The sequence below is a fragment of the Clytia hemisphaerica genome, unplaced genomic scaffold (genome assembly GCF_902728285.1).
Source record: "Clytia hemisphaerica strain Z4C2 unplaced genomic scaffold, Clytia hemisphaerica genome assembly, whole genome shotgun sequence".
Lineage (NCBI taxonomy): Eukaryota > Metazoa > Cnidaria > Hydrozoa > Leptothecata > Clytiidae > Clytia > Clytia hemisphaerica.
The window spans coordinates 1,135,362-1,163,241 of record NW_027103855.1 but is presented as its reverse complement, the minus strand read 5'-3'; the positions used below and the strand labels follow the sequence as shown (position 1 = coordinate 1,163,241).

Sequence of the window (27,880 nt, the reverse complement as noted above, 5' to 3'; positions counted from 1 at the left end):
CGCGTCGTTGAATATTACAACATTACATCACCTCGGGTTAATAAATTTCAAAAACCAACTTTTATTTACCTATTGAATATCTGCTTAATATCTCAGATGTAGGAACATTTATTCAAACCTTTAAATTTCCAACAGAGGTTGATATCGAATTTTGTAACCTTTGTTATAATATTTAGTATTGTAGCTTGGTTCTTTAGTGGAATCGAAATAATAGGCCTGTAAAATACGATTTTGTGGCTTTCTTGGGGCCTTAATATTGAGGTTAACATCATATAATCATATAAGGAGGGTCATCCTTTGTTAGCCTGAATAAGGGAATGACTCTGGACGGTCCAGAGTCATTCCCTTATTCAGGCTAACAAAATTTAGAACGCCATGCTCTGGACGCTAAAAAACAAGAATACTCTATTCTATTTAGGGTATATCTGAGACTTTTGTTATACATTATAGTAGCTGCCTAAATCTTTCAAAATGATTCTAGGTATTATTAGGCAAGCAAGGTAGTAATCGGCAGAAGCGAAATGAGTAATTTAAGAGCAGAAACTTTCGCGAGGTTGCAAAATCGAAAAATTTCTTGAATTTAACTTTCGTGAATTATACTTTGTGAACGAATTCAGCGGGTATAACTTTCGCGAATTTTATAATGTTATTTCATTTTGCGGGCAAAAAAGCGATAAAAATGCACAAAAACTTAAAACTGAGTATAAAATAGCAAAAAAGTGTACTTTTCACGGAAAGAAATTTCTTTCTTGACAGAAAATTTCGCAAAAAAGAGCAAAAATCGTTTCTGCCCGCAAAAGTATTCAATGCAGTAAGTTGGTTCATTAGTCCCTATCAAAAATGTTTTTCTTATAAACTTATAAAAATAAATCATTTAGTTACAGAAAAGATTTTGAATGTAATATTTCTTTAATGGTTACATTAGTCTTAATCAATTCACGTTGATGCTTTGCCATGACAACAACAGCGGATAAGATAGATGGTATGCGAAAGTGTTAATCGATACTTCAATATCGTGAAGCAAATGTTTTCATCAAAGAATGTTTGCAACACGAATGAGAGTGTGTGTGAACTCACGGCGATCTCGCGCTTTACTGTACAAGATTAGCTTAATTAATGGAAGTTTAATTACACTGATAATTTTTAATTTCTCAATCATGAAGTTTCTTTCCAATATTTTGATGGATAAATTAAATATTTTGATTTAATCTCAGCATTTTTGTTTTACAAATAGATTTGCCTACAATATCAACCTAAAATCGAATGAATTGATGGAAAACTCTTTAAATAAGGATTTCCTGTGATGTATAATCTCGGGTTTTTTTTCTTACTCTTCAAAATCACAATCAATTTTCATTTTTTTTAGAATCAGATTTCACTGTAACGGCAAGCTCGCAATGTATGGGCAAGCGAAATCATCGGTCTTTTCAATACACGTCAGATCTGAATCTGACGGTATTCCAACAAACATTAGACGTATTATAGAGTAATAAGGTTGTAAAACATGATATGTTGTTAAGAGATATTGCTCATTCTACTTTCTAGCTAAGCAAGTGGAGCTAGGCGGAACTATCTGTTAGGTTTCAATGGTTTCATAGGTACTCCAGTGTTTTTCCTTGTTTTTACAAGACATTGACCATTCTAGTTAAGTAAGTAGAGCTAGGCCGAACTATTTTTCTGGTTTCAATGGTTTCGTATGTACCCCAGTGTTTCACTTGTTTTTAAGAGATATTGGCCATTCTAGCTAAGCAAGTAGAGCTAGGTCGAACTATTATTTTGCTTTCAATGGTTTCATAGGTACTCCAGTGTTTTCCCTTGTTTTTACAAGACATTGACCATTCTAGTTAAGTAAGTAGAGCTAGGCCGAACTATTTTTCTGGTTTCAATGGTTTCGTATGTACCCCAGTGTTTCACTTGTTTTTAAGAGATATTGGCCATTCTCACTAAGCAAGTAGAGCTAGGCCGAACTATTACTCTGGTTTCAATGGTTTCATAGGTACTCCAGTGTTTTCACTTGTTTTTCATTCTAGCTAAGCAAGAAGGGTTAGGTCGAACTATTTTTCTGGTTTCCATGGTTTTATAGGTACTCCAGTGTTTTCACTTGTTTTTTATTCTAGCTAAGCAGGAAGGGTTAGGTCGAACTATTTTTCTGGTTTCAATGGTTTCATATGTACTCCAGTGTTTTCATTTGTTTTTAAAAGACATTGGCCCTTCTAGCTAAACAATTGGAGCTAGACCGAACTGTTTTTCTGGTTTCAATGGTTTCATATGTACTCCAGTGTTTTCACTTGTTTTAAGAGATATTGCCCATTCTAGCTAAGCAAGTAGAGCTAGGTCGAACTATTATTCTGGTTTCAATGGTTTCATATGTACTCCAGTGTTTTCACTTGTTTTTATCGGCATTGTAGGTAAACTGGGTGGGTAATCCTAGCATTATATAGCTAGTTACCAGTACTCGTAACACATGTAACTCTTTGCACTTGTAACTTTCACTGATATACAGCCAAGTGATAATTTAGCAAATCACTGAGACCTTGTTGACATTTTGATAAAAAAAATTAACAAAAACATGAATCATAATACCTACCAATACAAAAACACAAAAAATATTCATTATAACACCCCTGTCTAAGTGCCCCGGTAGAACTTTTTCCCTCAGTGGGGATGAAAATTTCTATAAAAAAGCCAATGGGGGATAGAAAATCTATTGTTTCCAGCTCGAAAATTCCAGTGGGGATGGTTTTGGAGTACAATTTTTTACATTCAGTTTTCAATGGGGATAAAATCATAGAGCAATTTCGCAGTGGGGTTGAAATTGTAGGATATTTTTTCCACCGGGGACGATTTTTTGGCCTATTTTTCCACCAGGGTGGGGGTCCACTGGGTCTGTGACACAGGGTTGTATTATACTCAATGTGAACTCAGTAGTACGAAAGGGTATAAAGTTGAATCTGTCAGAAGCTTGTAAGGTTTCTGAGAGTTTGTCAGGAGCTAGTAAGGTCTCTGAGGGAGTGGTTTCATGAGAGGAAATTAATTTATTATTTCATTGCTACTTTAATGACTTAATGATAGTTATTGACAAAAATATTGACAAAATCACAAAATATGACGCCGAAAAAGACAATTATAGCGTAAAAATATTTGGCATACCGAACGTGATACAAGAAGTGTGGCTGGATATAAAACTGCATCAATCAGAAGCTCGTTAGGTGTCAGAAAGGCAGGTTTAGAAAGACGAGCGTGATCATTATCCTATCATTATTTTCATGAAAAAATGACATATAATCAAAATAATAATGAATTAGCAAAATATGATATCTGAAGAACCAAAAACTGCAAGCATAGTCAAAGTGATGTTAATAATAAAAGCGGATAGATTGACTGAATTCAGAAGCTAGTGAATTCTCTCAGATTGTGTTTTAAAGCGATCTCTTAAAAACAAGGGAAAACACTGGAGTACATATGAAACCATTGAAACCTGGCAAATAGTTTGGCCTAGCCCTACTTGCTTAGCTAGAAGGTCCAATGTTTCGTAAAAACAAGTAAAAACACTGGAAAACCTATGAAACCATTGAAACCAGAAAAACAGTTCGGTCTAGCTCCAATTGTTTAGCTAGAATGGGCAATATCTCTTAAAAACAAATGAAAACACTGGAGTACCTATGAAACCATTGAAACCAGAAAAACAGTTCAGTCTAGCTCCAATTGTTTAGCTAGAATGGGCAATATCTCTTAAAAACAAATGAAAACACTGGAGTACCTATGAAACCATTGAAACCAGAAAAACAGTTCGGCCTAGCTCCTCTTGTTTTGGGCAATATCTTTTAAAAACAAATGAAAACACTGGAGTACATTATGAAACCATTGAAACCAGATAAATAGTTCGGCCTGCTCTACTTGCTTAGCGAGAATGTGCAATATCTCTTAAAAACAAGTGAAAACACTGGAGTACCTATGAAACCATTGAAACCAGAAAAACGGTTCGGCCTAGCTCCACCTGTTTAGCTAGAATGAAAAACAAGTGAAAACACTGGAGTACCTATGAAACCATTGAAACCAGATAAATAGTTCGCACTAGCTCCACTTGCTTAGCTAGAATGGCTAATACCTCTTTAAAACAAGTGAAAACACTGTAGTACAAATGAAACCATTGAAACCAGAAGAACAGTTCGGCCTAGCTCCACTTGCTTAGCTAGAATGGCCAATATATCTTAAAAACACCAGATTACGTATGTCTATGATGTCTGATGTAAAATGTTTTTAAATATATAGTAGTATATTATATACCATGTTACAACTTACTACTCTATAATACGTCTAATGTTTGTTGGAATACCGTCAGATTCAGATCTGACGTGTATTGAAAAAACCGACGATTTCGCTTGCACATACATTGCGAGCTTGCCCTTATTTTGTGTCTTTCTGTTAATTGATCAATCACAGTGAGGCTGGAACTTCGATTTTTGAGGATTACGATTTTACCAGCTTTTTAGCGATTTTTGCCTCGCTAACCCAAATCTCACAACCTCTTTACCTTAAGGAAGATCGAAACTAAGAGTTTTTCAGAGTTCCGAAAAAAACGCATATAGCAGAAATTTTTTCATCTTCACAAGATGGATTCTCAACAACAAAATACATCTTTTGGTCTTTGGGTTTGTTTCTGACGTTTTTCCTTCAAAGAATATCGATCACTTTCCTTTTCCCCTTGAGCGCGCTAGAAAAAAATGATTAGCTCCCGTTCTAGCGCGGGCGAATAAAGATGAGGCGGCAATCTTTCGCTGAGGGAGCTACTTAGTTTCCGCACTATTTTGCGCCCATGATAGAATGGTCCAAATACGGGGGTATTCCAAATGATAAACTATGTCGTTCTGTAAATGTTTATTTTCTGAGAGATAAAAATAGTATATTGAATATTATTAACTTATCTATTTGAGTATTTTAGAGCGCAAATTTAAATATATGGTCAAATAAAAAACAAATGATAGCAGTTCTGTTTATTCTTCAAACCCCCGGGAAAAGTTTTTTTGCCGACTTAACTATTTTAGAAATCTCGGAAAAGAACTTCCATAGGAATTCCGATACATAACCCGATTGGTTAATTTCGGGACGGCAGCAAGAAAGTCATAATGGCAGATAATTTTAAAAATTTCTGAGGAAACGTGTGTAATTTATCAATGTTGATGGCTGGTTGATTCTATAAAGAAAAAAGATAACAGGTATAGCTTTTTCTAATCGTGGAATATTGAGCTTCCAGCTACACTGAATCAGGTTACCATGAAAGCACGATTAAAAATAAGTGTAACTTAATAAATAGGGAACATGTTCTACAATTAAATGTAATTAGAAAGGAATGCTGACTAATTTGAAAAGTTTCTAAATTTTACAGAACGTTTTCACAGCTATTAGAAAAGAGAAAATACTATGTAATAAGAGCACTTTGAGCTTCCGAAGCGAGATCGCAGTGACTCACTTAGTCTAGTATTTAATTCAGTGTAGTAGCAACTGTCTCAAAGTAATAAAAGCCGAACTAAAAACTCTTTCTAGCGGTTAAAGTAGATATTCCTCACGAAGAATTCGATTAATTCAACATGATGGTACAAGAGACTCATAACAAGACCGAAGAAGAAATCAGGAAGAAGATAACCGAAAAGAACATTCGCTTTGTACAATTGGAAGCAATTGATCTGTGTGGCACAACAAAATACATGCTGATGAGTTCAAAAAGCTTTCTTCGTAATTTACCTGACGATTTCCACCTGGGAGTAGCAATAACCAATCTTTTCTTGCCGGATGGAAAACTAGTCATGGATGGCGGTTTAACCCTAGAGCTGGGTAATCCTAACGTGGAGGTAACACCGGATCTCGATACGTTCTGTGTTTTACCATGGCTTCAAGATACGGCAGGTGTTTTTTGTGATCTCGATTTGAAAGGAAGGAAAATCGAATATTTGGAAACGTCTTGCCGTCAACAATGCAAAAAGCAATTGGTAAAACTGGAAGAAATGGGATACCATTTGTTCAGTTCATACGAATATGAGTTCTATCTGCTCCATAAAGATACAATGAAGCCGGTTTACGAAGATACCAACTTATATTCAGAATCAATTGGAAGAGAAATACGTCCTTTTATCCAAGAAGTCATGACGGTGCTCGAACAGACGGGTATTGATGTAGAAGTGTACACCGTTGAAGATGGGCCTGCCCAACAAGAGATAACCATTAAACCTGAGTTCGGAATCAAGTCTGTCGATAATGCAATCCGCTACAAGAAAGCTGTGCAAAATATAGCTGAAAAGTATCAAATGGAAGCGATCTTTCTATCTCAGTGTTTCGCAGAAGAAGCTGATTGCTCGAGTCATTTCAACCATTCCCTATGGGATTTGACCAAAAAAGAAAATGCATTCTCAGATATCACAAACGATGACAAGTTGTCAGAAGTTTGTAAGTACTGGTTGGCTGGTTTACAACACCATTCGAAAGCCTTATCTGCTTTGTATTGGGCGACTAACAACTGTGTTGAACGTTGCCAAACGAAAAAGGAAATCCATTTTGTACCGGTCAACAATTCTTGGGGATTTGACAATCGTAGTGTCTGTTACAGGATAAAGAATTACAGTGTTCGTAGAACCTACATTGAAGATCGATTGCCAGGTGCTGGATGTAATCCGTATTTAGTAATGACCGGGTGTTTGATTGCGGGCATGGATGGTATTAAGCGGAAACTACCCCTGAAGTCAGAGCCTTTTGTTGGTATGATGCTCGGCGTTCAAGATCTACCGTCAGGTATTGATAAGGTTCCAGAAAGTTTACCAGAAGCAATGAAGTGTTTGGAAGAGGATAGCATATTTTGTGAAGAGCTTGGTGAAGTTTTCATGAATGCTTTCAAACCGCTTAAAAAAGCTGAATTTGAACGTTGGCAAGAAATTGAAAATGAAGAAGAGCGCTTTCAAATGTATCGTGGCATTTATGGAAAACATTTATGAAAAACGAATTAATACAGGACATGGTCTCACTTTTCCTTGCTTGAAATACATAACATATAGACTATATTTACTGTTCCTCAGAATTTGGAATGAATAAGAAGTATTATTCAAATACGAGGACAATGTCACTTTATATAAAAGCTGAAATTTGTCATTTTAATTTTCCTAGGATTTTAATTTCAATTTTTTTTCAGGTAGTACATAACTACCTATTGTATCAAATTGTTAGAATGTTAAATTTGTTGCGTGATGTCAATTTTGGAAATATATAGCCTCCACAGAATCTACATATTCGAGAATATTGGACAGTAAAGCAGTCAATCAAATGTTGCTATTTACGCGCGGCGGATAATAATATGATATACAAGCCCCGAATATTTCCGTCATTGTTTACCTGAAATCGTCATCCACCCTTTTGAATCGATCTTGTTCCCTTGGTAACGCACCGCGACCAAAAATGGGTTCCAGATAAACCCACTTCCTTTGAATCTGATTGAGGTTGTGAAGGTACTCGTCCAAATCGGCGAGCCGAGTTTCCCAAATGGTAGCTTTGTCAATGAATCCTTGATAGTAGGGTGAATCTTTCAGCGATTGTAAAAGACATTGGTGGTCCCCAATCTACAGATAAAGAAACATTTTGTATTTAATATTAAATTTCAAATTCAAGTTTCCGAAGTGTCCAAATAAGTTAAAGACGGAAGCAATAAGATGTTGAAAATTCAAAGATGTTTCTCTTTGACTAGGTACAAAGTTTTATCAAACACGCCAATTTTTTACTCGGCTCTTTTAGATTTTGTGTCAACGAGCAAAATTTTTGTGTGCAAAGGTGAGTGTCCTTCTTAAGTTTGGGATCAAGGTCAATTTTAGGCTCTAAACCATGTGAACTTACTTCTTATCGTAAAATTCACTTTTCATTGTACCTATCTTACTTTTTAATGACCTTATTTGAGCATCTACCGAACAAGACTAAAATTAGGGTCATAGTTGAAGTCTCTTTGAGACTCGAAAGATAGAAAAAGTCATGTTTTGAAATTTAATGTACAATAATATATACCTGGTTAAAGAGGTCACGCCAATCTTTGGGTAATTGTAATTCTTTTTTGTTGGTATCAGTATAACTTGTCAACACAAATACTGCACCAGCTCCCCATAGGTCCAACTCTTTCAAAGCTTCTCGTATGGTCACCTCTCCTTGAGCACGGTTATTTAATTCCTAGAGAACGGATAATAAGGAGTTTATCAACAAAATCTAGTGTACTTGATGCTATCTAATTCGACGCGACGTTCTACCATTCGATACGTTCCCTTGTTCGATGAAAATGCAATTCAGAACCCAATTAAAAAATCGAATTAGAGAGCATCAGACTGTATTCGGAAAAATGCAAGCACAAAAAAGTTATGAACACGGCTAGTTCACCATTTTTACTCTATTCTTTATTCCTATGTCTTTTAAAAAGTTCTAACTTGAACTGTAGAAATTGTTGGAAATTAAATATCTGCATAATAATCAGATGGATGTCAATAAACATTTTCATAAATTACGTTACGAACATCACCTGCTTCGTTTTGATATTATTGCCATGGTGATTAACTCCCAGCGGATTTTATTAAAACTACTTTCTATTCATAAAATTATCATTCAATGCCTCGAGGGACATAACCACCATGGTAATTGTTTGAATACGAGGCAAGTGATGTTCATGACGTAATTTATGAAAAGGTCTATTACAAGCTTATGTTTTTTTCAGTCTAGTAATGTATACCTTTAAGTCATCTCTATGTGCAATTATTTCATCACACGCATTCAAGACGTCAGCGAATAACAATTTCTCAAGAGTAGTTCCTTTGGGCATTTTGACCATGCGAAAGAGTTCCATCCAGTGATCCGTAGACAATGGTTCACCGCGTACGTATTTCAATACTGGCATCAAATTCTGGAGAATGAAAAGCAATCAAAAAAGTGAAATCTTTATTTAACACGTTAAATTGTAATTTAACTTTAATTTAGGTAATAACTAACTCAGAACCAAGGCCTGGCAAAAGGCAGCTGACTTGTCATTGCTCAGGGTCTATATCGGCTTTATAAAGGCAGAAGTGAACCGAAAGATGTGCTCCTTCGAAGAAGCTAAAAACGCGTTTATATACTCTTGTCTCCCGAATAGACGTCCCCCCCGCTAATTGTTAATAGAAAAAAAATCCACCCCCGCTCTTATTAAGACCCCCCCCTGCTAATTAAATTCGAATTATTCAATATTTTATTACAGTGTAGATAGAGCTTAAACTTGTTAAAATTTTCCTTTTTGAGGTAAAGCTCAAAAGTATCTGGATTCAAAATTCTTCACAGGTATAGTGTAAACTTTTAACAATTCTTATGAAAATACTGGTAACCAGTCAGCAAACTGAGAAAATAGGATATAAAAGAGGATACCTTTCTTGAAAACAGTAAATATTATACCTTGTATGAATCAACATCTTTCTGTATTTTCAAAGTCATGACATTGGGTTCAGTTTTCTTAAGAATGTCTACCCAACTTCCCAACAAGTCATCGAATTTACCAGTCTGTGATCTAAAGGGAAAAAGAGTTAAAATATTATGCAAGTGTTCAGTACATGACATTTACTGACACCCCTGTGTCACAGACACGCTGGGACCCCAGCCCCACTAGAACATTTGCCCAAAATTCCAGTTCCCCTTGGGAAATCAAATTCGATCTCATCCCCATTCAAAATTCAAAATCACACGTTAAAACATCCCCACTGTGGTTTTTAAGCTTGGAACAATAGAATTTCTGTCCAAGTTCGAGCGGGAGAGAGAGTGAGAGAGACAGAGGTGTTTACTGGGACCAGGGACTCTAGATTATGCTGAGGCTCATTTATCTATTGAACCTATTATACCCCTCAAGCACTCTATTCAATGAATGAGAAAGAACTTTGTTCTTTGTTTGTTCGTTGGAATCTACTGTAAATTAGTGTGAACATAGAGGCTGATTTAGATTTTTCAGTAGATACACTGTATAAGAACTCAAATCAATGAAGTTGACAATAAGACGACGATAACATATTACCTGAACGAAATCCAATCTTGTTGACTCAGCATTTCTAAATCAGTATTGAATTCTTCGTACAACTTCCACATGTTTTCAAACGTTGAAATGTCTGTTTCTAATTCTTCAATCAAAGGGAATTCGTGACTTTCCATTTCAAAGTGAGAGCAATCAACCCTATAAAAAGATAAATTGATTGATACGAAATGTAAATCATTTAATGACGAATATGGACGATGGGTTCCCGGTTGGAGTTCCCGTTTCTTCGAATTTTCCGTTCAATTAATAGATACAGTAGCTGAGCCGGCTGGCCGTGGCCAATTAGCATTTCTACTTTACCTATCAATAGCCTTCTTTACCACCACACGCTACACGAGGTTTAGGACTCAAATTCGGTCGCTAGATCAGTGCAATCACGAGTTCAGATGGCAGTCCCAAATTCTCAGTTTAAAGTAGTTTCGTATTATGTTCCATTCATAGATAGCTAAATCGGTAGGCCGTTGCGTGAACCCCATGGAAACAATCGAAAGTCTATACCCAAGTGAGATATCAACTCTATTTATAATCTTGACTTCTTATAGGGGGGGGGCAAACCTTTAGGATCCATAGCATCTTTAGTGGGAGGCAACCGCATGTGATCTATCTTTGAAAGATCTCAACAACAATCATTTTTTCAAGAAAATCTCAAAAATTCTCAATAAACAACATTTTTAACTATTTTAAACGGAAATCTCATTCATATCCATCATAATGAAGAGAATTCTTCGGAGCAGTCGAGCAGTCACACCTTCACCATTGCAATCACCATCATCGTTGGAAGAATTGAGTGCAAGCTCACAAGATCTGGAGACTTGTACACCATCACGATGTATCACTGATAAGAAAAAAGATCGACTCAAATGCACCGAGTGCGAGAGAAGTGTTCACTATTCGTGTTCTGAACTTCCTCCATACTACATCCAGCTGATTGTTGGAAAGACGAAAGAAATAAAGTTCATTTGCGTGAATTGCGTGTCTATGACCAAGAATATTGGTGCATATGCTTCCCCAAATCAAAAGGTGAAATCTCTCCAAAGAGACGTGGCAAATTGTGAAAACATCATCAAAATCAAAGCTGAAAAAGAAGCAGAGCTGCTGAAGAAGTTCAAAGCAGACAAAGTTGCGGCGGATGCCAGGGAACAAGAACTCGCTGACCTCAAAAAGAAACTGGACAACAATCCAGCACTCCACACTTTGGAATACGTTGAACAAAAGATTGAAACCAACATGGAGAAATTCAAGCACAGCATGCAAGGACTTATCAAAACAGAAATGAAGATATTGTCGGAAAAGTCTTACGCTGACGCTACAAAGACCTCTGAGGTATCTGCCAAGCAAACAACTATCAGAGAAGCTATTAGGGATGCATGGCGTGAAGAAGAAGCAGAAGAAAATGACAAAAATCAAAAGATCTCGCAACGTTGTCATCCATGGCTTAGCAGAACAAGAACAAGAAGATGACAATTCATGGGCCGAAGGTCTTGTTAAAGACACTCACACACGCGCTACTATCAAACGTGTCAGTCGCCTTGGAAAACCATCTCAGGAAAAGAAGCGCCCTTTATTAATCTGTCTATCTAGCGAAAAGGAAAAATTTTCACTTCTCGGAAACCTTCCTTCTCTCAAGGGCATCCAAAAATACAAGACAACGAGTGTAACTGAAGATCTAACACCAGATGAAAGAAAGAACGTAAGGGAACTATCGTTCAAAGCTAAAACTAGAAATGAGAATGATAACTCTGATATCTATAAATGGAGAGTTCGAGGGGACTCAAAAAACGGATTCGACATCATCAAGGTCAAAATCAGATCTCAAACAAAGAAGACAGACACGAAGAATGTAGTATTCGCCAAGAATCTTACTCAAACGAAAATAATCGGAGAACAATAATTCAAGAAAACCATAACGTAAATCAAGTAGATGATGTTGAAATAAAGATCAACGAAATCAGGATCTTTTATTGCAACGCCGACACGCTAACACCCGAGAAGAAGCGACAACTTGTGCTTGATGTAGAGAAACATCATCCCCACATCATTGCGATATGTGAGGTGAAACCAAAGCATGGTGGACTGCGAGAGCTACACGAACACGAGCTTAAACATTATAAATGTGTCAGTCACACGAACATGACCACTGGCATCAGTCGCGGGATAATTATTCTTGCTCATTCATCGATCAAACATTTGGTCACCGATGTCAACCAATCAATGAACCAAGTCAATTTCAATGAAGCATCCACAATCGAAATTCGTCTATCCGGAAACGATCTCCTGGTCTTCTCCTGTATCTATCGCTCCCCTACGAACAATGACACGTCAGCTGAAAATAACAACAAGTTGAATCTTCTAATCAAAGATATCGCATCAAACAACAAATACTCTCATAAATACTTTGTCGGGGACTTTAACTTCCCAACAAACAATTGGAAAAATTGGACGACGCCACATCTCGAGGAAAGTAAATAGAAAAATTTCTTGAAGCCCTTCGCGACTCCTTTCTCAACCAAAGTGTAGACGAACCAACCAGATGCCGTGGGACTGACGACCCATCTTTAGTCGATCTCATTCTTCTAACAGGTGAAGCTAACCAAGCTCTATGTCTAGAGTATCTCAGTCCTTTATGTTTAAGCGATCATAGTTGCTTGACCTTCAGTATCAAATGTGATGCTGTATTGAAACCTAAATCAGAAAGATACAAGTACGAGGACGCAGACTTTGAAGCAATGAAACAAGATCTCAACTCTGATGATTGGTACAAGCAATTTCCCGAGATGGCTAATTCTAAGTCAACCGAGGAGCTGTGGCAGCTTTTCCAAAAGAAGATTTTGGATATACGAAACCGTTTTGTATCCATAAAGATCATCGGTGGTCAAAACTGGAAGCAGAAAGGTAAAATACCTATTGGAGTTCAACTTCGGAAAGAAATAGCAGAGAAGAGACGCCTCCATCGGAAATAGATGAAATCATCGCCGGAAGAAAAAGAATACAATCGAGCAAAATACAATCGAGCAAAATACACCCTGTAAGAAACAGAGTGAACAAATTGATGAGACAAACTCACAGGAACTACGAACAAAGAATTTGTGATAACGCAAAGACCAAACCGAAGATCTTCTGGTCACATGTGCGTAACAAGATGAAATCTTCTAGCATAGTTTCATCACTACTTGAATCACCAAATGTCAAAACATCGTTAAAGCATGAAGATCACGAAAAAGCCAATATACTTCAACGACAGTTCTGCAGTGTCTTCACAAAAGAAGCAGTAGGTGAGCTTCCTGCATTTGAAAAGAGAACTGATTCATCCATCGGAGATATTCATATCTCTGAGGAGATGGTACAGAATCAATTGAAAGAGCTCAACCATAATAAGTCATTCGGTCCAGACGAAATACACCCTAGGATACTAGCGGAATTATCTGACTATCTGTCTCTACCCTTAACTGTAATCATGAACAAATCTTTAGTTGAAGGCTCCTTACCACGAGATTGGAAGGTGGCACATGTCACACCTATCTACAAAAACAAGGGACCTCAGAATCTGGCAGTCAATTATCGACCTGTTAGTTTGACATCGGTAGTGTGCAAATTAATGGAATCAATACTGAGGAAACACATCATGAAACACCTTTCTGATCATAATCTTTTATCGAACAAACAATATGGCTTCATTAACAACCGTTCAACCGTGACACAGCTTTTGTACTATCTGGATAAATGTTACGAGAGCATCTCGAAAGGAAACGTTGTTGATAGTATCTACTTCGATTTTGCTAAGGCTTTCGACACTGTACCCCACCGTCGACTATGCAAGAAACTATCAGCATATGGCATCAACGGTTCAATCTAAAAATGGATAACGTCATTTCTTACAGGTCGAACACAATCAGTAAAAGTGAACCAGTCCTTCTCGACTACAGACCCTGTAGTGAGTGGTATTCCACAGGGTAGTGTACTGGGACCAATACTGTTCGTGCTATACATCAATGATCTTCCTGAAAAGGTCATCTCATTGATCCTACTGTTTGCTGATGATACCAAAATCTTCAAAGAAGTCAACTGCATCGAAGACTCTGTTTCCCTTCAGAATGATATAGACACACTTGTAGAATGGTCGAAAGACTGGCTATTACTATTCCATCCTGAAAAGTGTCACGTTCTGACGCTAGGAAAGTTTGGAAACATCAAACATGCTCATCCATATTCCCTAGATGGACGCCAATTGGAACACGTCTTTGAAGAAAAAGATCTTGGAATCCTCATTGACTCAGAACTTACATTTGAAGGACACATTGCAAAGCAAGTCAAAAAAGCAAACGCGATACTTGGCATAATCAATCGAGGATTTGTAAACATGAGTACAAGTACATTTAAAACATTGTATTGTACGTTTGTTCGCCCGCATTTCTGGAGTACGCTCAGTCAGTATGGTCTCCGTTTCTACGTAAACACGTAAATCTGATTGAAGGAGTACAAAGACGGGCAACAAAACTTGTTCAAAAATGTCGTAATAATATGTCTTATGAAGAACGATTGCGTGAATTAGATCTTCCTACGCCCGAGTTTAGCAGACACTTTTGTGACATGGTCCAACTTTACAAGCACATCAACTATTACGAAAAAGATATCATCCTAAACAAGATAGCCCGTCGAACGCGACCAAACAGAAGGCACAACTTTGAGATGATTCCAGACTTTGGAAGCGATGGACTCCGTGGTGTACAAACGAATTCCTTCTTTTATCGAACTATACCAACCTGGAATAAATTGCCAAAAGATGTCGCTGAAGCAAAGACAGTCAAAGTCTTCAAAGTAAGACTCAACACTGCATGGAGTAAACACCCGAAAAGATTCAACACAAGACAATTGTAAAATACGTATAATCACGATCAGTTCCAGAGGCCCTCGTGCGCCTAGAACTTTGTTACATTATAATAATAATAATAACAACTTACTGTAATTTCTTCGTTCTTTCAACGATATCATTAAATTCGACGCGTCGCTCTTTGATGTTACTGATAGCCTGCATGCAGACCTTCTTATCCGCATCAGCATCAATGTTGGCTGGTTTCAATTGGTGCCAACGCGCGGCGAACCGTTCCAGTTCTTGCTGGAAAGCTTCTGAACGATTGGCTAGCTCCTTCTTCATTGTTTCTCTCTAGAATTCAAGAATAAAAGAGTAATAAAGACGTGCTGCTATAGTAGGTAAACCGACCAAGGACGTAGGCAAAGGTACGTCAGTAAGCTGTCATCCGACATTCAAACGACGTCGTTCGTATTTCGAGCAATGCCATTCGTATTTGCGGCAATTTCATTCGTATTTGGAGCAATTTCATTCGTATTTCGAACAATTTCGTTCGTTTTTCGAACAATTTCGTTTGTAGCTCGTACAAAGACTCAAAGAGGTGATAATTCATCGTCTCAGTTGTTAAAACGTCTAATACAGGATACCTCAGTGGAAAAACCCATACACTTGGCTCTCTCTAAAATTCGATTTTCACAGGACCAAGAATTTTCTTTGAATAAGAGAAAGATTCAAATTACAGAAAGTATTTTATACTAAGTTCTAGCTGAGAGGACAAATATTTTAATTCGAATTATAGAAAGATTCGAATAGTAGAGGTTAGAATTCTCGAATTAGAGAGAGTTGACTTCATATTGTATTTCACCCTTTATCACATCGCTACCTGGAAGAAATAAAGAGATGAACTTATGTAGCATTTTGTGAAATAATTGCCATAAAATGTAATTATAATCCATCCGACGACAAAGCCAATGTTGGTTGATACGCACTTATTAGCTACATAGATCAACTCTGCTAGCATTTCTGCAGAACTACCAACAACAATGGACGATAGAGATGAATCAATGCTTCCCGTGCACGCACGAAGATGATGATGGTAATGTAATGCATTCAAATCTTTCCCATTCGAACCTCTATAATTCGAATCTTTCTGTAATTCGATCTTAAATCTTGGTTCCCCTCAGCTGGTGTAAAATGCTCTCTATAATTCGAATATTTCTATAATTCGAAAAAGAAAATATAGTTCTATGAAGTTCAATTTAGAGGGAGGCAAATGTACCTTGTGGGAAGAACAATACACAAACCTGTCCTTTGACCATCATTTCATGAGCTTCCAATAACATTTCAAGCTTCTCCCACTTTTGCGATAATTCCACGATCTTTTCCACACCGCTCCCTGATGTTTGTGCAAGTAACTTGTTCTTCTGTTGTGCTCTTGTCAGCTCTTCTTTATGCTGGTAAGTTAGAAAAGTTTTATGAGACATTCTTTTGTTAAAAACCGAAGACGTTTTTGTATTTCTTGAAGAGGAAGAAATCCAAAAGATAGTAGTCCAAATAATTGCTATCCATCCAAAATCATACCTTTTAAGATCCTATAAATGTCAGAGAATCTATGGGTTTCTTCAAGTTTTATATACTATACATATAAAAATATACTGTCGATTACTGTTTTATCATTTTAGGCTAGCGGTTGTTTGGATTAAATTCAATGAAATCGTTTCAACAACATATTTAATGGAAGCGTGACTAGCGATAGAAAACTCGCAAGTTTGGGCATTGAATGAGAATAATTGTGGGGAAATAATTTTTTTTTATACCTGTGGTTTTTCAGCCATTATTTTCTGATATTTCTCATTGACATCACCCATTTCTTCAATAGTCTGTGGCACTTGGTTCAGGTCCTCCATACTCTTTGTGGAAAAACTATCAATAGCATTGTACTCATTCACCACAGAGCTTCTTAAGGAGATTAAGAGGGTGTCGAACAGCTTTGCCAATAAATCATCGATACTTGATTTGACTGGAGAGGTGGATACTGTGATGCAATCGATTTTACAAGATCTGAGGATGAAGAATTTTATTGCACGTTTCAGGTAAGAAAAGTCTTGGATGGCCAAAATCACAAGAACAAGTTAAGAAGATTTCAAGGGATTTGCAAACACTTAAAAATCAAATTTCTTAGGAAATTGCACAATGTTAGTGAGATTAAGAACAATTAAATAAAGTTTTCAGGATTAAAACTGAAAAAAGTTAAAGCATCCAAAGGCTTCAAACAGTTTGAATGTTCTTTTAAAAAAACATGTACGGTAAAAGACTGATAAAGCTTTTTAAGATAGAAAGTGACGAATGGGAGATTGAAAGAACATACAGAGGTAGTTTTTCAGCTTCCTTTCCTTTGACTTTGATCATTTTGATGTTCAATTCCCAATCCCCAACTGAATGTAATTTCTCTTCCACAAGCTGGTCCACATCCACACATCCCAACACTACCCAATCCTCAAACTGTGTTCTGACAGCTGCTAAACGTCCGAAAAGTGATTCAGCTTTTTCGTATACTGTTTGAAAAAGATGTGAGTTGTTTTGAATAATGTTTTGAAACATGGCTTGGTTGTCAGCTAATCCTTTGAAATTCTTTGGGATGGAGATGAACTTTTTGATTTCACGATAATATTTGGATCTGATTTCTTCAAATGGTGGACGAAACTGAAGTTGCTGTTGTCTGAATGGAATAAGGAAAATGACGTTTTTAATAAATAAGAATATATCCCAACCGGCATCATAAAGCCTAGTCTATAAACCAGAGTATGAAAAAAGTTTAAAACAAAGGGGTCTAAGCAAACAACCTTTAGAGTGGGTAGGCCAGTTGGTAGGCGGCCCTAAAGCAAAAGAATATTCCACTAGTTGGTTGGTAATTCTATTTCCATATGGAAGAAATAGAGATTGTAGAAGTTCAATGAGACAGAAATGTCAGAAAACAAAAAAAAAAAATTCAGGTGAATAAATGAATTGCTTGGATGAATCTTTTTAGCTCAGGCTTTATTAAAGAGTCGAAGTGTCCAAAAATGTACCTAAAGACCAATTCAACTTTGATTTCTGGTAAATGTTCATTCAAAGCTTCTAATCCCAATTGGTATTGATGCTCCAAGGCTTTATAGAGTTGGTGATCGAGGTGTAACGTCCAAGGTTTCATGTTACTCAATTTGAAACCCTGAAATCAACAGTAAACACAGTTTTATAAAAACAATCTCATAAGTATAAAATGAGGCTTGATTTAGGCCAAAATCTAGGATCAAATTTCAAGCACCATTGTAGATATTGTAGGTTTATATTTGTAATTTTCATTATTATAGGTGAAAATTCTTGAAAAAAATATTAACCTGTTCGACCAAGTTATTGATAGTTTGTCTCATTTCCATCAGACCATCTTTCCATCTTGTTTGATGTCTCAGTAAGTCAATGCCCATCAATTGTACAATCTATCAATTGAAAATTATGAAAATTATATGACACTGTTAACCATATGTCAAGAGTGTTAAACATTCTACAAAGCTTTAATCATCAGGACCAAAGCAACCAAAGGACCAGGGACATTCTCAATTCCATAATTCTTGCTTCGGTTGTTGGTTCCTTTTGAAGATAATCATGGATTGACATTCATATTCCAGTAAATCTAGGCTATTTAAATTCCAATACAACCTTTTCCCCCAAAGACTACATTAGTCTTGTTGGTAATATGGTATAATTGCTGAGCGCTTGCCGTCTCAATAATTTGAAATAAAAAAATCTCTATTTTGAATTCTATTAACCATAAGAACGACCTTTCAGGGATCTTTTTTTATCCTTTCTTTATTGAATTGGAAATATATCCAAAGAATTTGATAAGACTTTGACATCTTCTAGATAGAGCTAGATTGGGCTTTTCCAGAAAAAAAACCGTGCACCCCTGTTGAGGAGGTCCAACCTTTTTTGACCTACCCCCTTTAAATTCAATGCAAGTTTAGGATCAAACCCCCTGGAATTCTGAATTTTTACAAATTTTCAATCATTACCCCCTTGGAATGGACCTCCTCAACAGAGGGTGCACAGTTTTTTTCTGGTAAAGCCCATTGAAAATAATATGTCATTTAAAAAACCCCAAAAAACAAAAATCAGAATGTTAACCTTCTCGATCATGACATTGTGACATTTTCTCAGCTTCCGATTATCAGTGGTCAATTTCTCGGCAACAATTTGAAGTTTTGTGATGTATTGTTCAACTTCTTTTGGGTTGTCCCATGTGACTTGAGTATTTGATCCTTTACTCTTTGAACCAGAGTTCGGATTTTTGACCAATTTTTCAAAAGCTAGTGCAGTATCCAACATGATAGATTGTTGGCATGCCACCATCTGTTTGTCAATAGTGTTGTAGAAATGAGCAACCTGAAATAAAATATTGAAGTTTCAGCAGGATTCTGGCTTGAGAGGCCTAAAAGAAGTTGAGTTCGAATGTATTGTATATAAAATTATAACTTCAACTTCAATTAAACATTCACACTTTACCAGGTAAATAAGACCAATTTCAAATAGAGCATAGATAGCCAAATTAGAAGATCATCGTAAGCTTGCCACAAATATAAGGGTCTACTCATTATTTCTCAAGAAAGTATGATGTTTTACGAATATAGTATCAACGTGTAACCTGTTTCAATATGATAGCTTGTTGATAAAACTTCATAGCTTTGGTTGATGTTGATTGTATCTTTGATGGCACATTAAAACCAAGACCTTGAAACTGACGAACTTCACGAATAAGTTTGACCAAGTTTTCATCATATTGAACTTCAAGTTTACCGTCAGAATGGTTAAGCTCCATCAAACGACCCGTTGTTTTCAAACTAAAGAAGAAATCATATTAATATACACTATATAACCTATAAATTCTAAATTTGAAAGGACATTTTGGCTCTTTTTAACTTGACTCCCCCCACCTTCCCAGCCCAAAATCTTTGACATAAAGTATATCTTGACCTAGTAATTTATTGTACTTTGAACGTATGACAGTAAAAGCGCAGCTGGAAATTTGAATTTAATAATGTAACGGTTATAAGTCGAATCTCTCAAAATTTATTGCACTTCAAAAGGATTGCCCACAAAAACCATAGCTATCTAGCCTGGGAAGATGACGGACATTTTTATAAAAACACTTAGAAAAAAAAGCTACATTAAAATTAGCCAATATTGTTTTAGTGAAACATAGTTTATTACAAAGAGATATCCAGGAGATTTCAAGACATACCATAAAGCCTCGTTGTCAATATTTTCAGTGGTCTCTTTAATCCAATTTTCATAATTATCTTTGATGTAGACAGCAATTTCATTGATCAATGACAAACAAAATTTCTTGAATTTATCAAAGGAACCAGTATCAGACAACAACGATTCCGAAGAAACTAACAGCTCCTTGACCTGAAAAACCGAAAGAGAGATTGAAAGTTTGTTAAGAAGTTTTTACTTGCAAACTTTATTACAGCGCACTGTAAAAGACTGTCCAGATATTACTTGACAAGGGAATACAAGATTAGGACACAAGAAAATATATCATTAATTCCAAGACTGTGGTCAAAAATTAAGATTCTCCAAAACATTAGTACTACACCTCAATAAACTGTAGAGACTTATTGTGATTATAACAAAAGTAAATGCATTTCGAAAAGCTTCATGCAACTTTCTCACCCTTGCTTCCAATTGTCTTCCCCACATGATATAATTGATAATTTCAGGCATGTTATGTCCTTTGGGTGGTCCTTCTCCTTTGGCAAACGTTGATTTAGATTGAAAGTCTGATTTCAAACTCTTCACATATTCATAAAGCTGACCAATAAGTGTTTCCCTATGACGAAAATTATACTTTGATTCCTTAGACAGAAGAACCGTCCTGTAACTTTATAATCTAATGTATAAAAGAAGTAATGATAACATGGATCTAAAAAGGTACAAAAAAGTTTCTGTAATTGATTTTTCTTATACTTAAAAACTTAGAGAAGCTACTGTAGGTATTTTCAGCCAAAAAGATTATATTCAATAGTTTTCCTTTATGTGCTTTTTTCTCATCGAAGGAAATCTTTTCACTGTGACAAGTTGAATTTCATACCTCTCAGCAGTCAATGCCTTTTTGATACTTGGTCGATTAATGAGCTCCTTGTATCTTTGGAATTCTCGTAACAGCTAAAAAACAATTAACAACTTGTTATACAGGAGCTTCATTGAATTGGGGACAAAATAACTACATAAGTTTTAATATATATGTCTGTTGAAGATCTTGTTTACTTGAAATTTTACAGAATTGAGAATTGTCACTCACCTGGAACGATTTAGCTTTACTGACTGATAGCTTTTCTCTGAGCTTAGTGGCAATACGTTCTTCAGTGGGTTCTATATCCTTATTGTATTGTGCCACTGCTGCATTCCACAATGGTACAGTAAAGGGATTATACTGGACTGGATTCAGCCCTGCAAATGGTTGGAATGCTTGACTGTTGCTGAGATATTGCCGTTCACCAGATGAAAGTAATTGATTGTGTTGCTCGTGGATAACCCTGATCTGAAGAATCTAAAATAGAAAGAAAAATAAGAGTTGAATTTATTAGACTTCCCCCTCAGACCCATGACCCATATTCTGGTATTGAAAATAAATTTTCAAGTATTCCTGTATTTTTTAAGCCATTTATCATTACCAGTATTCAAGCATCCATCCCTATACCATGTTGAAGTTTGTAAATTATTTTACTAGCTTCAGTATTCCAGTATTTCATATGAAAAAACTACTAGTATTGTGATATTTGTTATCCCTAAGACCTATTTTCAGAGGGTTTATAAAAAATGGAAAAAGAAACTAAAATATATGTTGATCTTTTCCAAAAAAATAGAGAGAAAAAGAGATAAGGGATAATTATGTTTGTTAATGAATGCATTATTTTCAATCTTACTTCTTTGAAACGTTCGCAAAGTTTCATCAAATTATCTGGCATGTAATTCCCATCTTTCCACGGATGTGCGTGATAGGTCTTCCAAAACTTCTCAGTCAAATTTTTACAAACATCACGCCATTTCTCACAAATCTGAATAGAATATTGAAGTCTCTCTTTAACAACACTGAACTTCAATTTCCAAATGTCAACATCTGAAAACTTTTTTTGGAGATATCGACCAATGCTACCACCAAAGATGTCAAAGATATGAATCATTCGCTTTTGAGGATATTCTTTGTGGTCATCTTGTTTCCAGATTTCATCAAGAATGTCCATTGATATATCGACAGTTTCCAAGACATCAGCCAGCTCCAAAGGATCAAGGTTTGCGAAATCTTTGCTGAAGTTGGCTAAAAGATGATGTGATGAAATATTTTGAACATGTTATAATATAACAATAACAAGTATATTGCTTATAATAGCTTTCTTTGAATCACCTTGTCTGTATTTATATAATGCTAGAAAGTTAGCAGAGGTTTTGAGGCTTGATTAACAACTCATATGGTATGTCTAAAATCGACAGAGATCAAAATTAACTAAGATCAGTAAAATTAACACTTGACTCACATTTCTTGAAGATTTCATCAAATGTTTTAGCTTGGTCATCTCCATGATTGGCTGCATCTGACCAAAACTGAAATTCATCAGCTGGTGTCAAAATGGATGAAAAATTTTGTTCCTTGCTCTTGTTATTACCGCCAAGAAAATCACCAGTCTTTCTAAGATAGCTTCCTAGACCATCTTCCAACTCACTTAGTAAGTTTTGTAACTTAGGGTCAACACTTTTATTTGATATGTCTCCATTGAGTATCAAGGGTCCAAAAATCTTTTTGATAGTGTGATAAAGTGTACTTGCTGGTGATTGAAACATAGATGATACAAGGACATTATGATGAATACTTTCAGGCGTCACTGCTTCGGGTTTGAGTTTGAAAAAGATAATACATTGCTCATCTGGACTATTGTTTTGAAGGTCATTGTATAATTGGACATGTTTTCCATTTTGTAGAATGCTAACTAAGATAGATTGGTTTCCATCATCCAAAAAGCTGTTGATTTGTTTTGATCTTTGATGCTCTGTAATGGTCTTGTCATTTGAGCTTATACCAAAATAGTTAGCAATTGTCGCAAGGACAAACTCTTTCCTTGGATCTTGACTCATATTCAAAAACCAAGTCTTATTATCATCCTTTTGTTTTAAACATTTCTAAACAGAAAAAATTAAATTTTTTTTTATAATATTACAATATATCGAAACCAGTATGTGGTCAAGTAGATAACACCAACCCCCTATTCCCCTATTCCCCTTTGTTTAGAGGTCCTGGGTGGTATTCACTTTTTTTGAAACCTGTTGTTCAAATTATGCAATTTTTCTGTTTTTCCCACGCAATGTCATTTTTGCATTGCTTTGGACCTATAATGTTCTATTTCAATAACCTACCAACCCATTATCTAAAGCTTTAGGACACAAACCAAACAATCAAAGGGCCTGGCCTAAGCCAATTTGTGCTTTACAAAGGGTTTCCTTACGAATACAGTTTCCTTAGTCTGACGTATTGATAAAAAAGTAACCAAAAACATTTTCATTTGGAAATTACAGTAGACGTCAAAAGTGAGACAACAAAAATCAAAAAATAAGAAAAATAGGACTTTACATTATGATCAAAACACTTGAGGGAAATACCTGTCTTAAAGCTTTGACAGTTCTAATATGAAGTTTCTAGCTGCAATATGACATAGCTTCAGCCATGTTTCTAGCTCCCCCCCCCCAACAATTTAGCTCCCCTCAAAAAATTACTTTGCGCTACTGTAGGTGCCACGGGGGAGAAGTCAATAAAAAATATATGCGAGTACAGTACTGATAAATGAAAACTAAATTTTACTTGTATTAATATTTATGTTTCCAAATCTTTTGCTTTTTATATTTGATTTACTGTAATAGTAAGATAAGAGATCTTTTGAAATTAGCTGAGCAGCCCCCAGAGTCTCAGTCAGATCATCTAGCCCCCCCCCAACAATCTAGGTCCCCCCAACAATCTAGGTCCCCCCAAATATTTTGGTAATTTTAGCCCCCAGGTTCTTTAAAGGCCAAAATATTTCTTAACCCCCCCCCCCCCCAAAAAAAAAATGTATGAAATAACAAAGGAAAAAGGTGTATTGAATTTCCAGAATTTGGATGGAAAATGAACCTACTTTAGAAGTCATTAATTTCTAAGAGACTTCAGGTTGTGATACCTCACCCTCTTGAACTCAATTTCTTTTAGTGCGTTTTGTCATGCATCAGTAACCTTTTACTTTGCAAGAAGACATTTCTCGAAATTGTATATTGGAAGTTCTCTTTTTGTTTACTAAAGAAGTTTACTAATAAATTTGTTAAACAAGTCTTTTGTATTAAATCCAATTAGTTAGTGCTGTATATTCCAAAGAGAAAATCACAAAATGTATTTCCAAACCTGGAAAGGGAGATTATATGAAAAGACCACTATAGTTGGGTACATACTTATACCCTGTCTCCCGCTAGTCAAATCTCAAGATATTTCAATTTTTTTTGTTTATTCATACTTGTGTTACCTGCTTCAGGTAAGGTTCTTGGTGAGCCACGCCTCTGTGTGATCAATCTGTCGAGAGAAAAAGAATCTCAGCAGATATTTTTCATGTCAATTATTGAATTTGAATTAGCTCTCCTGCACCCAGTATATCCATGGGTCTGGGGTTCATCTGGGATAGACTTAAGGTGTGTGTCCAGGGCTCTTTTGAATTTATCGACAGAAATGTTTTTGAGGTTTCTGATGCTCTTTGGCATAGCATTAAAAATTTTTGCACCTTGCACTGCAAGTGTGCTGTCTCTAAATTTTGATGTTTGGTTCTTTGGAATTGACAGTGTACACATCCGGCCCAGCCGGGGGTTTTCAGTGGTTTTGATACCATTTACAGTAGGTACAATATTTTCCATCACCTTCCAGACATACATTATTCTATAGCGTTCTCTTCGCCTTTGAAGTGAGTAAATTTTTGTCTGTTTTAGACACTCCCAATAATTGTTTGGGGTGCCATTTATCTTTCGTAAGAAGGACTTTTGAATATCTTCAAGTCTCTGAATGAGACCAACTGCATTTGGGCTCCACAGAACAGAGCAATATTCTAATATCGGTATCACCAATGATTTATATACACGCTTTTTTTTATAAGAATAGTGTACTTTGTTTGAGGGTGAGCATTATTCTTATTTTTCTATTGTTCTAAACAATAGGCCTATTGTTTTAAACCCGAAATCTCACCCTGATATTCTTATAGAAGTTATTCTTATAAAAGAAAAAGCGTGTAGTACGATCATACAATTCAAAGATCTTGAAGAAAAAGTTCTCAGGATCCAAGATGTTAAGTTTTTAGCCTTTTCGATTACTGTAGTAATTTGCTTCTGAAATGTGCAATTACTGTCCATCAGGATTCCAAGGTCTTTCACAACATCTTTGTTTTCAATCTCAACACCAGACGGTGATGTATAGCTTGTTTGAGTCTTGATCTCATGGTTCTTTCCATAGCGCAGGAGTTCAAATTTTATATCATTTAGCTTCATATTGTTGTCATCCATTTATATATTCTATCAAGATCGTTTTGAAGTAGGACAGCATCTTCTAGAGTTTTGACTTCCTTTTTGGCGCGAGTGTCATCAGCGAAGGATTTGAGAAAGCTGTGCACCACTTCCTTGTCAATATCCCCAATTAATATGAGGAAAATGAAAGGTCCCAAAACACTACCTTGAGGGACTCCTGAAATGACCTGTTGTGATTCAGAAGTGACACCATTCACTAGCACTGATTGTTTTCTCTCTGTTAGGAAGGACTTTAGCCACTGTAATAATTTTCCATCTATTCCTAGTTTCTTTATTTTTCGTAGGACAATTAAATGGTCTACTTTGTCAAAAGCCTTTGAAAAATCTAGGTACACCACATCCGCATTAGCATCTCTGTCCAATATATTTAGTATCAGGTCATATTGTTCCAAAAGCTGACTCAAACATGAACGCCCGCTTCTGAATCCATGTTGGTTGGGATTGAACAGATTATTTTCATCCATGTGCTTTACAGGGGCCCCCCCCAGCGGTTTGCGTGAATGCGTGAATGGGCTTTTTTGGTTGCGTGAATGCGTGAAAATCGAAAAAAAATTGCGTGAATGCGTGAATTGAAAAAACTTGCGTGAACGTGAAAATCCATATTTCTATTGCGTGAATGCGTGAATCTGCCCTGTTTTTTGCGTGAACGCGTGAATTTTTCCTTTTCACAGTTTGTAGAAAACCCCAAGGTGCGCACCCATCCCAAATTCAAGGGATGCCAGGTGAAGGTGCACAAAAAAATCAGCAACTTTCAAATTCTCTATTTTATAAAACGATTCATGATTTAGATGCGCTTTCTAGCAATCTAGCAGACACCTTAAATTTCCAGATTTTTTTGCTCGATCTTAAATAACTCTAATTTGCCCCCTTGAAAGTGTTTGTTTAAGATAAAACCATGGTTATGCATGATGAGTGATCCAGGGCCAGCCAGGGCCAGAGCCACTGGGGGCAGGAGGCGGCCATGACTTCACCACGTTTTTGCAAATAAAAAGAAACTTATTTCGAAGAAATTTTTACCCATGATGTAGACTTTCGATAACCTGATTTCTTGGCAAAATTAGTCTGAAATGGAGTCGTATTTAAGCACATCAGAGGGTAAAAATAGAAATTTTCTCCTGTCGGCTCAAAACATGGTTGCGCCTCCTTAGTCACTATGTTTTCGGCCCCTCCACGTTAGGAAATTAATTCGCGAGCCCTGATTAAAACCTTTCTTTTTAAATTTTTTTGATCGCTTCGCTCGCAACAAATGTTCATTCTTTTACCTCATTTTATAAGCTATCAAGCGATCGTACCTTGCCTCTAAGTTAGAGTCTAACGAATTTAGACTACATTCTTTTTCAATGGTGTTAAAGAGAGCATTTTTAGCCAAACGCGAGCGACAGAGTAAGCATCATGGTGTCATAATCCGCCTGCGGCGCATATCTTTTCACTTAATATCACGATACGTTAACTGCAGAAGCTTCACCTTTTCCAAACGATCGTGACAAGTTAGAAGAATAAAATATTTTGCGTGATGGCATGTGATTAAAGTTGAAAAATTACGTAACGCTTTCTTTTATTTGGGGGCTTCTTATGACGCTACCAAACACGGTGTTTTATAGTCAGGTCTACAGCAAAAAATCACTACTGAGTTAAGTTTTTCTCAAGTGCATGACCAGATCCGGTCGAATAATATCTCAAGTACGTCTGTACGATATTGTCATACTTTTTTATGCAAATCGAACATTTTACTCCATAATGGCGGAAATTACGTAAATTACGTAACTTAGCGAAATGTACAAGACCACTATTTTTGACATTTTCCCAGATTTTTTCCGAAAATTTCCCCGATTTCCCAAGAAATTGGGTTTGCATGAATTTCGAGAAAAACTTGAGTGAATGCGTGAATTGCGAAAAAAATTTGCGTGAATGCGTGAAATTTGGGTCCGCTGGGGGGGGCCTCTTTACAATATGTGCTCTGAGTACTTTTTCAAATATCTTGATGACATGAGATGTTAGGGCTACTGGTCTATAATTTGATGCCAGTGATCTGCTACCTCCTTTGTAGATTGGTGTGATTGTGCAAATTTTAAGTTTGTCTGGGACAATCCCTTTGTCCAAACTTTGTCTCCAGAGGATACAAAGAGGAATGGAAAGTTCTTCTTTGCACTGTTTGAGAAAGATTGCAGGGAAACCATCGGGACCTGGTGCTGCAGTTTGGGACAGATCGTTGATTGCTTTTATTAAATCATCTTCTGTAACTTGTAGATCTGAAATGATATCTACGTTGACTTCATCATTTTCACTCAGCATTATATATATCAAATGGTTTTGGTGCACTAAAGACGGAAACATATATTGTCTTGACAGAATTTCAGCCATTTCTTTGCTTCGTTGCGTTAATTCAC

At 36.3% G+C, this 27,880-nt stretch overlaps 2 protein-coding genes across 3 annotated transcripts in view; one reads left to right on the top strand and one right to left on the bottom strand.

Annotated features, from left to right (window-relative positions):
* LOC136808213 (cytoplasmic dynein 2 heavy chain 1-like) overlaps positions 1–23,095 on the bottom strand; it is a 78,290-nt gene extending 55,195 nt beyond the window's left edge. For both annotated transcript variants that reach the window (XM_067064750.1, XM_067064749.1), the window contains exons 1-19: positions 22,448–23,095; positions 21,839–22,230; positions 21,214–21,462; positions 21,004–21,077; positions 20,586–20,742; positions 20,149–20,318; positions 19,552–19,747; positions 19,035–19,292; positions 18,251–18,349; positions 17,942–18,081; positions 17,242–17,592; positions 16,691–16,934; positions 16,178–16,327; positions 15,025–15,227; positions 10,049–10,204; positions 9,439–9,550; positions 8,747–8,917; positions 8,038–8,196; positions 7,378–7,601 (exon numbers count right to left, since the gene is read on the bottom strand). In XM_067064750.1, the coding sequence (XP_066920851.1) occupies positions 7,378–7,601; positions 8,038–8,196; positions 8,747–8,917; positions 9,439–9,550; positions 10,049–10,204; positions 15,025–15,227; positions 16,178–16,327; positions 16,691–16,934; positions 17,242–17,592; positions 17,942–18,081; positions 18,251–18,349; positions 19,035–19,292; positions 19,552–19,747; positions 20,149–20,318; positions 20,586–20,742; positions 21,004–21,077; positions 21,214–21,462; positions 21,839–22,230; positions 22,448–23,042 (4,100 nt within the window). In that variant the 5' untranslated portion in view covers positions 23,043–23,095. The remainder of the gene's footprint in view (positions 1–7,377; positions 7,602–8,037; positions 8,197–8,746; positions 8,918–9,438; positions 9,551–10,048; positions 10,205–15,024; positions 15,228–16,177; positions 16,328–16,690; positions 16,935–17,241; positions 17,593–17,941; positions 18,082–18,250; positions 18,350–19,034; positions 19,293–19,551; positions 19,748–20,148; positions 20,319–20,585; positions 20,743–21,003; positions 21,078–21,213; positions 21,463–21,838; positions 22,231–22,447) is intronic.
* On the top strand, positions 5,476–7,075 carry LOC136808215 (lengsin-like). The gene has a single exon (XM_067064752.1). It carries the CDS (start codon positions 5,589–5,591, stop codon positions 6,981–6,983), a length of 1,395 nt encoding a protein of 464 aa, XP_066920853.1. The 5' UTR covers positions 5,476–5,588; the 3' UTR covers positions 6,984–7,075.
* Positions 23,096–27,880: the final 4,785 nt, after the last annotated feature.